Source organism: Lycorma delicatula, chromosome 2 (assembly GCF_047948215.1).
Source record: "Lycorma delicatula isolate Av1 chromosome 2, ASM4794821v1, whole genome shotgun sequence".
Taxonomy (NCBI): domain Eukaryota; kingdom Metazoa; phylum Arthropoda; class Insecta; order Hemiptera; family Fulgoridae; genus Lycorma; species Lycorma delicatula.
In genome coordinates, this window is record NC_134456.1 from 60,418,936 (window position 1) to 60,431,827 (window position 12,892).

The 12,892-nt window shown below is 30.3% G+C and overlaps 1 protein-coding gene across 1 annotated transcript in view; it reads right to left on the reverse strand.

The window, feature by feature from the left end:
* LOC142320185 (limbic system-associated membrane protein-like) overlaps positions 1–12,892 on the reverse strand; it is a 507,330-nt gene that overhangs the window by 271,121 nt on the left and 223,317 nt on the right. Inside the window, exon 2 of the mRNA XM_075357870.1 lies at positions 10,779–10,904. Within this exon, the coding sequence (XP_075213985.1) occupies positions 10,779–10,904 (126 nt within the window). The remainder of the gene's footprint in view (positions 1–10,778; positions 10,905–12,892) is intronic.

A 12,892-nucleotide genomic window follows, 5' to 3' on the forward strand; every position in this document is an offset into this window, starting at 1 on the left:
TCAATCCTGAACAGAAAAAAATGAAACATGACCGATTGTGCAATCCTAAAAATGTGTATCTACTTCCGTCACATATCAAACTAGGATTAATGAAGAATTTTTCTAGGTCATGGACAATCCTTCTGGTTTCAAATACCTAAAACAGAAGTTTCCTAAAACTAGTGTCGCAAAAATTAAAGAAGGAATATTTGTGGGTCCACAAATGCGATCACTAATGCATGATGAAAGGTTTGAGGAACTATTGAATCCAGTGGAGAAAGCAGCTTGGCAAGCATTCAAAAATGTTACTCAAAGTTCTTTGGGAAATCAAAAGGCGGAAAATTACCGTGATATTGTCAACGATTTTATAAAAAATTGGGTTGTAATATGTCCTTAAAAGTACACTTCCTGCATTCACACCTAGATTTCTTCCTGAAAATCTTGGCGCAGTGAGCGATAAGCAGAGAAAACACTTTCATCAGGAGATTTCAGCTTTGGAAAAGAGGTATCAAGACAAATGGAATCCTAATATGCTGGCCGATTATTGTTGGACCATGAAAAGGGATGCTCCACAGGCGAAATGTAGCAGAAAATCGTTATTTCTTATTTTCCAGGTGAGTCAAATGTCAAATGAATGTTGTGTAGTTAAGAATGCAGAAAGTACTAAAATGTTTAAAATTATAAATGCCTGTCTCTCGGACACCTTGCGTGATAGGAAATATCCGATATCATATTTGAATTCAGGAGAAAAAATACTATAGAATCACGTTTTTTTCTTCCTAAGACAAAAAAAAATATTATTTTTTGTTCCCCAGTGTTATTTGCACGAGATTTAACCAGTTATTAATTGAATACTGATCCTATGTTACGATTAGTAGGATACACATTTCTTTACATTATAATTGTATTATTTTTTAATAAGATTCACAATTGAAAAATTTACTCTTTTTTAAAAATTTGAATATTGCGCAACACCTATTCAAATCTATAATTACTTAGTTATAATCTTTTACGTTATAACCTAAAGTTTGCATTCAATAAAATACAACGGATATGCGAGCTTATTATACTCGGAGATTTTATACGGAATCCTGCAAATACCTAAGCTCTCTTCAACAGTTAACCCAGTTTCATAAAATCTATTTAGGCTAAAAAGGATTGTTTTGCATTAATCTCATAGCGTGCAAAACACTTATGAATTTAATCTGTTTTTAATATAAGCACACAAATTAAGTGAAATCATACATCATTCTAAACTTTGCAAATATTATGGGAAACAATACTGTTATATAATAATATATGCATTCTTAAAAATGATACCCTTAAAGTGATATTAAATTTATAAGTAAGTTGTTTTTTTCGTCACTATTAAGACGTTACAAAATTACAACATTTTATATTAAAACTATATTTTACTTCTGTATGAAGTAAATTGCTAGATTTATAGGGTAAGTACATTAATAATACATAATATATAGGTTATGTATTTTTTTTAAATATTCATATAGACTAGGGGATTACATAATAAATAATACAAACATGTGAACACGTACACAGCTTACAAAAGTAACAGAAATAATGGATTAAGGTGATTTTTAACATTCTTCTCTCGCACGATATAATAAGAATCAAATAAACAGAAAATATAATAGTCTGTGGTGAATATTTATTACACGAAAGCACATGGTAGATTTCGGTAATGCTTTCTAGTGTTATTGCACGCTATTACTCATTGTTAGGGGAGAGAATTTATTTATTTTTCGGGAGGGGTCAGAGTCATATTTCAGATGAAATCGACTTGTTACTTCATTTCATACGATTATGTTTCGCAAAGCCGATGTTGATTTCACTCAGAATTATGTTCGTAGTTTCCAGAGATAAATATACTGATCGATCACAGACTGAAAGAATAAAACGATCTACAATAAGGGCATATCTGAGAACGAGTCATCGAATACCTTGCAGTATTTAAATCGTTAACACTAATAAAAAATGTAAGTATTTTAACGGGCTATTCAGTCAAAATCTCCTAATTGTCAGTTTAACAAGTTCTATTATATACGTTAATCTCTTTTCTAATGGAATTTTGTTTTCGTGTTATTTTTTCATATTCGAATGTAAAAGTAAAGAGCTATATAAGAGATTTATAATTAATTATGAAAATTAAACATATATTATTATAAAATAATTAACTTAACCAACAAAAATCCTAATTAACGACACTGAAGTTCAATTTTTTTCTAGGCTACTATACGCATTTAAGACAAAAATTCTTAAAATATTTGCACAAGTGAAGGAAAAAATTATTTGATTAACTAAACATGAGATCAGTAACATGTACGTTTGTATTTCATTGTTTTCCTCATCTTATTATATGAGTTTTATTCTGACATTTTATTCCTAAAAAACGTTTTGCTGATAACTAGGAGGTTTGACTTAAAACCACACCTCTATACTATAGTTAAAACTTTTAAAGAACTAAAACGGTGAACGAGAATTTACGTCACGGAGCTACCCCCACGTAATACCACTGTTCCTAAATACCTGGAACAAACAGCAGGTTCTCCTAATAGCTTAAAAGTTAACTGAAGGTGTCAGTTCATTGATTATTACTGGAAAGTGATTATTTTAAAAAGAAAAATAATAAATCAAATTTAGTAAGTCTTTACCAAGAATTAATTTAAAAAGGAAACATGTCACGGTCGTAACCTCAAATGCTGCTGACCATACATCTCCGATAGATACACTGTCTAACTGGTACGGAGATATCTTCCTTAATTTTTAAGCTATTAGAGGGAGGTACTGGTTGTGCCAGGTAGGAAAAGTAGTATTTTGTGGGGATGGCTCGGTGACGTAAATTCTCGTTCACCGTTATAGTTCTTTAAAATTTTTAACGATAGTATATAGGTATAGTCTTCAACCATCTTTATAATAAATTTAAATATAAAATATCTAGAAAAACCTTGTAACAAAAATAAAATATATGCTCAGATAAACACATGCAAACAAATAACATAATTTTAATATCTCTATTAAGATATTCATACATTGAAGTTCAGTAGTTAATTCATTAATAAATTTATTCACATTAACTCCCCGTATAGTTCAGTGATGTCCTAACGCACTCGTCCAAACATGTCCAATCATTTCCATTTAAATAGTCTAAAACTAAACTAAACTTTCTTTCAATATTCCTTTATTAAACCAAATCCACCTTAATTCCCCCAAGAAAAGAAAAGCTTCTTCCCTCACTCTCTCTCTTGCAGTACATAATGAACATTGATAACATCTTTCCTGTCTGTGTGATCCATAATTAAGAAAGAAAAACTTATATAATTAAGAAAGTCAGAAAACTAATATTTATAAAACTTTTTTTTTTTATAATTTATAACATTACTAAGATTAAGATTCCGACGGAAATTTACACAGTTTGAGGATAAAGCAGACATAATTCAAATACTCATAACGTAGAAGGAAAGGTAAAGGAATGTCTTATAAAGGGAAAGTTGGAATTAAACTTACCGGTAATAATTGAAGTGACGTCATCAGCCAGGGATTAGATGAGAAGGATTTACATATTGTAATTTGGAAAGAGGTTCCTTTCAAAGGGAAAACCTTTTTTAATTTACTTCAAGAATGATTTATTTTATCAGAAATCTGTAAAATAAGGTATCGTGTAAGTTTCATTGCAAAAGGATTGTAATTTTTTTTTCGGAATTTTGATATTACAGGCTCATATTTCTACTATAGATACGAATTACTAAACAGCAAGCTGCAACTAGGGACCGCGCGCGTGCACACGCACACACACACACACACACACACACACACACACACACACACACACACACACACACACACACACACACACATATATATATATATATATAATATATGTGTGTGTTTTATATACAGGTGATTCAAAGAAACGGGAAATTTTGAAAGTTGTGTTGGTAGCGGTGGGCGATTGGTACCACTTGATAAGTGCCTCTCTTGATAAGCCTCTCTAACCTAACCTGCCATTTAGTTGTCATGGATCCTTGGAGTGTGCGCAACGTGCATTTGATATCAAAGCGTTTTACAAAAACAATGACAGTGTGGAGGGAGCGCGTAGAGAATTTCGCCGTCATTTATATCTGGGACGGCACGACCGTGTTCCATCAGCACATGCAATTAAAACATGGATATCTAATTTTGAGGAAACTGGTTCGGCAATGAAAAAGAAACCTCCAGGCCGTGAGCGCCCCGTCCTTCCACCACAGAATGTTCAAGCTTTACAAGATGCTGTCACACGAAGTCCACATCGGTCAATCCGTCGTCTCTCAGCATCTTTACAATTGCATAGTTCAAGTGTTCGAAGAATGTTAGTGAAGGACTTGCAATTCCATCTATACAAGTTGCAGATCGTCCAGGAACTGAAACCGAACGATGCAGTTGTGCGAGCACAATTTTGTAATGTAGTACTTCAGAAGATAAATGATAACGAAGAGTTTGTTCACGAACTGTGGATGTGAGACGAAGCGCATTTCCACCTCAGTGGATTTGTTAACAAGTAAAATTTCAGATACTGGGCACAATAAAATCCTACGCAGCTCACCAGCGTCCGTTGCACAGCCAGAAAGTGACCGTGTGGTGTGCTATGTCATCTTACGGTGTTATAGGCCCTTACTTTTTTGAGGATGCGATTACATCGATTATTTTTGAGGTCTTGCAATTACAGTGACGTCGGCTCGTTACGTAGCCATGCTTGAAACCTTTGTTGTGGAACAACAAAAGAGATTTCCACCAATTCTTAACACAGTCTGGTTTCAACACGACGGAGAAACGTCACATACTGCACGAATATCGATGGCAGCTGTACACCGATTGTTTGGACAACGTGTCATTTCACGAAATGGTGACATTAGATGGCCTCCCAGATCGCCTGATCTCTCAGCTTGCAATTACTTTTTGCGGGGTCACCTTAAAAGCTAAGTGTTCTACAGTAGACCTGCTACAACGGAAGAACTGAAGGCAAAGATCCGAGAAGCAATTGCGGAAATTCCAGTTGAGATGTTACGTTAAACCGTGAACAATTTAACGAAGAGACTTCGTGAGTGTTTACGTAGAAGAGGAGGTCACCTGCAAGATGTCATCTTTAAAAAATAAACTAAAAGGTATGTATCCTAAAATGGCAACATTTGTACATTTACATGAAATAAAATTCATTTTCTAAAAAAAAATTTTTCATTAACGTTATTTAATTTTTTAAATTTCCCGTTTCTTTGAATCATTCTGTGTATATAAAACTATTTCATTTTTACATATTTAATATTTTCGTTTTACACAGATTTATCAAAGTTGTCCACTGTTCACGTATGACATGGTCGTTCAGTAACATGTAACACCGAAGTTGCGGTTTACGAAGATATTCTATTTTAGATCGTGTTCATTGGACACGGACAGCAGACCATTTTGCTAACAATTTTATTCATCGTACCCCTCGAACTCGCAGCGCGGACACGCATATTCAAATCCAGTTTTGTAGTGTATTGTTATCAATCGTTCAATACACACATCCGACATCTTACAATATAGTTAAAATGGAAGCTAGTCCCTGTAGTAGCGGTAAAGAGTTCTCTCGCAAGTTGGAATGTTGTCATTGAAGAAGTCAATTACCGGAAAAAAGAACTACACGGATTATCATTTACCGGCAGTTTAGTGGAGGTTTGATGAAAAAGTGATCAAAAAACAATTAATTTTGAACGATGAGTATTTGATACAGATGATAAAGGCTAATTGTAAATGAATATAGTGACTCTCATAGACTTCAAAACGTATAAAAACACCGATGACGTGCTGATCAATGTACCGAAACAGCCGAGGACGATAACTCAAAGTAGGATTCACGAAAGTTTTCAACAAATTTATAGACGTTGACAAAACTAACTGCCGAAGGAAACTACTTTGAAGGAATACATTCTAAAATTTTTTCACGGGAGAAATTTTTAAAAACTACACTAATCCCAAGAACCTTTTGAACAAATTAAATTCTTCAGGTTTTTATAAAAGTAATATTATTTAAAAACTCATTGACAGACTACTATTAGTTTTATATTAGAAAAAAAATTATATAATTTCAAATAAATTGAAGGGAAAAGCTTTTAATTTTGATATATAAAAAACGGCAACAGAAACATAATATGGCTCTTTGTCGCTAGACAAAGTATTGCCCTACGTTATGAAATAGTTTTTCTTTGATAAAGTGATAGGGATGTCTGTAGTTATTTTTTTAGGAACGATGATATTTTTTTTTAGCAAAAATAGCACGTATTCGTAATTATAAAAATAAATGTATGTTAAAATTAAAATTTTAAATTTCTTAACTACCGGTCTACCCGATTTACATTTACTTGCACAAAAAATTTGATTGGATATGAAAGGTTCCCATTTTTGTATCCTGAAAATTTGTTGTTACTTTTTAACGTACCCCACTTCTTTAATTTTATTTCAGATAAGAATAAGCGTAGCATAATAAATAGTAAATAATGAATAATGATGATAATGGCACATGTACCATAGAAACACATTGTAACTCTTTTATTTACATAAAGTTAGTTTCAACCCGTGTAAAAATAATTTTTTGTAATGCAAAATTTTCCAAGTATTAACTTTAGATGTATATAAATAGTCATATCATAGTTGTATACAGTAATAATGATGCGCTCGATAATAGCATACTCGTTATAATCGTGCACAGCCCTTAACGGATATGAAAAAATTTGATACTCAATAACATCACGATGAATATTATATATATATATATATATATATACAGAGTGTTTCTAACATAGTGGGCTGGCTAAACTTTTTCGAATTCTACTTGTAAAATTAAACAAAATATATCCTTAGGAAAAATGGTAATTTCTCCTTCGTTCTCCCGCTGTCCGTCATTTTGTTATTTTTATATAAAAATTTATATCTCAAGTTCGGATACATGAATCACATTAATATTTGGTAAGCGTCTTGGTAATAAAGTTTTAAAATTAGCAAAAAATCAGGACTTAAATACCTTCCCAAATTAAAAAATGGCGGCCATGTTTATTTTTCAGTCCGTTATATCTCCATAAATATTAGTTTTATCAAAATTTATCTTATGCTAAAATACTGAGCTTTTTACTTTGAACAAAATGACATTGTATATTTTAAAACCGGTTAACAAATAGTCGAGTTATAGGAGAAAATTGATGTTGTAATTTTGTGTCATAATTATTAGGTTTATTATTATGAGATAACTCTTACTTAATTTGATACTGATTTACAAAACTAGAATTAACAAATAAAATCAATTAATGTTTAATCGAATTGAATGTAAAGTGGAGGACATGAAAACAGACACAAAATTACAACAAATTTATGCCATAACTTTGTTAATTTGTTACCGATTTAAAAAAATAAAATGTCATTTTTTGTTTAAAATAAAAGGCTTAATATTTTATCAAATAACATAAATTTCCATAAAACTAGTATATTTATGGAGATATAACGGATTGAAAAATAAACATGACCGCCATTTTGTAATTTGTGAAGGTATTTAAGTCCTGATTTTTTGCTAATTTAAAACTTTATTACCGAGACGTTTACCAAATTAATGTGATTCGTCTATATCCGAATTTTTTATATAAATTTTTATATAAAAATAACAAAATGACGGACAGGAGGAGAACGAAGGAGAAATAGCCATTTTTCCTACGGATATTTTTTGTTTAGTTTTACAAGTAGAATCTGAAAACGTATAGCCAGCCCACCATTTTAGAAACACCCTACTATATATTTATATACATGTAACAAGTTATAAATTTTTAAACAATAAATTAATTAAGGTTAGTTAATTATAATTTTATTTTTAATTTATTTTTTGGAACTATAAGTATTAAACGTTTTTTTATTAAAAGAAGACAGTTATATTTACACTTTAATTTTTTTTAAAACACACCATAAAGACTTCAAAGAAGCAATGGAAAATCAAAAGCTTTTTTAACCTTACTCAAATTAAATATTTTATATTATTTCATTCTCTCATTTTAAAATGTAGATTTATATTTTCTTCATAAATGAGAGTTCCAAGAAAATTTGTCTAATTAAATTTTATAAGCAGTCAGTTCTTTAAGCAAGATATTTGGCTAATTTATGCAAAAATCAGTACATAGAAAGAAACACAAGACAACTTGATATATATATATATATATATATATATATATATATATATATATATATATATATATATATATAAACAAACACATACATATTTGTACATGTGTGTGTATATATATATATATATATATATATATTAAACATAGTAACAAAATGAGCTTTCTTAAATCAATCTGTACTAAATTATAATATACGATGTGTATAATTTGGATTATAATAATGATTGTCATGACTATAATACGTGGAAATGATAATTATACAATGATTGTTTAGATGTGAGTATATATTACGTAGAGCAATACGTATAAACCTTGTCACCATAAATTGCAGTTCCTGATATGAAACAATACGCTTACACACCTGTACTTTACTATCAATCTGCGCTCTCATTTCTATTACGACAAGTTTCTCAAATGAATATGTTCATGTAGAAAACCATGAAGAAATACAGTCGGTGAATTACGGATCTTCGAAAACATTTTTCATTAAATGTAAATATAAACGCAAATATTTAGTCATAATTTTGAAAAAAGACGTAAATTTTTTTAATACTTACGTTAAATTATAAGAAAAAAAATTACGCCATTTCTTAATGAATAGAAAAAATCTCTAACGTAAGATTACATTTAAGCGTTTTTTAATACGAGAAGATATTACAACCGTAACCTTCTCTTTTATTAAACAATTTGTGAAAGATCTCCTTTAATATATATTTATTTTATAAAATAAATTTAAAAACCTCCTACTTACATAACAGAATGTGATTAAAAAGCGAAAGTAGAAGTCTACTTTTTAACGAACCAATTCTGTACATTATAAAATAACTAAGCAGTTATTTTTTAATTGCTTTAATCTACTATGTATAGAAAATATTGATCAATTACACGAAATTATTACAGAAATTAAAAGGAATATGAGATATTACACAAAAATAGGATTAAATAAAGGAGGATTTTCTTATATTTCCTGAAAAGTTTCATAAAAAAGATATATTGGATCCTGCGTATTTTTCTTGTACTGTTTAGCATCATTTGCAGATCAAGAAATTTTCTATCGATTTGTATACAACATGCCAGATTTCATTATATATTAATCGCTGTAATCATTGCCAAGTCCTTTGAAATTTAATATTTTTATATTAACAGTAAAAATTAAAATGATATTATTTTATTTCCCTAATTAGTTTTCTACTAAGACAGTTCCATTTCAACAGTGAAAGGTTTTTTAAAAAATTCTGATATGGAAACCACATGACTTCCTTGTAACCCTATTAAATTACATATACACATTTTTTTTCTGCACATCTTTTAAATTTATTTCGTTTGAAAGTGAGATACGATCCTCCAATTCTTTAATAAAGTGGACAGTTACACAATTGCATTGTGGGTGGACACCACATTGCATCACATTTTTTTGTGGTGTCCGTATCAGAATTTTATATTAGTTTATATATTAATTTTGTTTCAATTCGCGCAAGTAGTTATGTGCTGTAAGCGAGAATGTGTCGGATCAGTAACCGTGGATACATCGGTTTGAATTCGACTTCATATATGTATATATATTTTTTAATTTAAATATGATTTATTAATATTTACTAATCTCAAAAAAAAATTTTGAATTAAAATGAAGAGTATATAAAATTTTATTTCACTTATAACTTCTGATTTTTTCATAATTTTTTATAATTTTTATTATTGAATTATTATTTATTTGTAATTTTTTTTTTAAATCACAGGTTAATAATTTATTAATAAATAAATATATTTAAATTAAAAAAGGAAATGATGTCGAATTGGAACCGAAGTGCCTTCCGCTTGTAAGATCCAAATATCTCATTAATTAAAATTTTATTTGGCTATAACTCTGGAACCAATGAAAACAAGAACCACTTATGATATATGAAAAGCTTCAATGAGGACTTATTACTGCAGTTAAGAAAGGGTCCAAAATCCAAATGTTTTGGATTTTGGACATTTTCCAAATTCCAATCGTTTGGTAATGTTTTTGAAAGAAAAAATAGAATTTTTTAATGAATTGTTAATTTACGTCATTAACATTTTTTACCCCCCTTTATTGTTAATTATCACTATGATGCGAAAATTTTATCTTCAAATTAACTGCCCTAGAATTACACTTGTATAGAAATCTATTTAATAACATTAGGCTAAGCAAATTTATAGTAGTTTTCCTTTTTCATGATGTTAAATTTTGTGCTATATAAAAATTGGTAAAGATGATCAAGACTCTAACTCCAGAATTTGCAGATTAAAGGCAGAGACTACCACTTCACCAAGCTATTGACAATTTTAGTTTTAGATCTCATAAAGATCAAATTGAGACTTTCAGAAATTATCTTCAATTCGATCATATTAAAGGGTTATTTAAAGCCTTTTTTTTACATAAAAATATAAATAATTGTAAATATCAGGCAATTTTTTTTTTATTTCAGCTAATCTTTTCTTTTCAACTTACTAAAATGTTAAATTTGTGGGTTCAACAGCTTTCTTTACATTACTAACATACTCTAATAGTAATGGGACGATAACAAGACGTGCAAAATTGCGTGAAAAATTATATTTATTAGTAAAAAGTTATAAAAATCTTACCTAAATCTTGTACTTCACATGGTAAGACTAGCGTATCTCCAATAACAGCTCTATACGTTTGGCCACGTGACATAAATTTAGGAGCAGATGTGACTTGCTGCACCGGACTTTGCTGGTTTGATCCACCTGGAAGCAAATATAATCTATTTAAATGATTTACTTCAAAATTAAATTTGATATTTTAGATACATGACAAATATCAATGTAATGTAGAAATATAAACTAAACTCAGTACAATTAAGATTTTCATCAGAAAATAGTATTTAATTTATTAAAAAATCAATTCAGTTATTTTACTCTTTTAAGTTTTATAAACTTAACCCATAAATAAACTTAAATAATTATTCCTGGGTAGTGTTTTTTGTTTTATTTTTTTTTATTTTAGCGATTAACTGGTTGATGACCAGACGACACGTATGAGTCACACTTGACTTGACGTGTGGACTGTGTAACCAACAACGAGTAGCAGTCAACATCTATTTCAAAGTACTATGTTTCATCATTTCGTCTAATTTCAACGCATTCGGCATCACAACGTATGGGCGATAGGAAATTAACCTTATAGGTATATGAGGCAATAAGGATCTTCCTTTTAAAGTAAAAAAAAAAAAATAATAATAAATAGAATGTACATCTATTAAGTAGCAAATATAAGTTAAGTGCACATGGTTTGAAACCTGGAAATTATATTCTGCATATCACGTGTTCAATATGACCACCATCACGTCCTAGCAACTTCAACACGAACTCCTATTTTGTTAAAAACTCGACGATACATATTCTCGATTACCTCGTTGCACGCATCAATGATCAGTTCTCGCAATTTCATCACTGTACGAGGATGTTTGAGTAAATTTATTTCCTTTATAAATCCCCAAAAAAATAATCACACAGATTCAAATGAGGACTGTTCGGGGGCCAGTTTTGTCCACGCGCAAAACGATTAGGAGGAAATCGGTTTGAAATGACATTTTCGTTAAAAGTTTCATGCAGAAAGGATAAAGCAACATTAGCTGTGTGCGGTCTGGCTTCATTCTGCATGAATCACTCGTTTTCTAATCGAAACCCTTTTGCAAGAAGTTGAGGAACAAAATTATTACGCAACATATTTAGATAACGTTCACTATTCAAAAAAGAATGGCTCTATTACCCTGTGATTTGAAATAGCGGCCCGTAGTATAATTCTTGGAGCGTGATGCATCTTTTCATGAAGCTTGTGTGGATTTTCAGAACCTCAAAAACCCACATTTTGTTTATTAATAATCCCATCTAGGTGAAAATGTGCCTCACCTGAAAACCAAACATTGTTAAATAATAAGTCTTAGTACACAGTCCAAATAGCGAATGCCATTCTTTGATATTTATTGTCAACCGTTAATTTAGGCAAAACTGTTATTTTTTACGGATACTAATGGAAGTCAGTTTTTAAAATTCGCTGCACAGATCGCCTAGAAATCCAAAGTCGTACTGCTGCTTTTCTTGTTGATTTTCCCGGGCTCCTCAGTATCGCTGCTCTGACAGCTTCGACATTCTGTGGAGAACGAACATTGTCAAGCCATCAACAATTATTCTCAAATACTGAACCATCACTATTAAATTTTTCGCAAATTCTTAGTATTGTTTTAAATGAGGGCGACCAACGAGTAATAAAAGGGGGGAATGAAACCGTCTTTGTGTTACCACCACACTTTCTGTTTCATTTAAAACACACAGTCTTTACGCTGTTCAATAATCAGTCTTCCTTTGTCAGCCACCTTGAAACGATACGATTCCTGTAATTCATTTTGATACGATTCCTGTAATTGGATTTAGTTCTAGCCCTTTCACGTGTTCGTTGTCACTTTTCATAGAGTTTATTATTACTTCTCAATTAATTAGTCAATATTTAATTCAATATTACTTTTTCAGTTCGTTAACTTCGTTATTTTATTATTTACCAAATCTAAATATTTCTAGAACTAACAAAAAAATGTAATTTTATCTATGACAATAAATGTTGTACTCGCGTATTTATATGTAAGGATTAATATGAAACTTCATACTTCCTACACATTATCGTTATTTTGATTTTTATTCGTTATCCTTTATTTTATACCAGTGAAGATTTCCAAAAA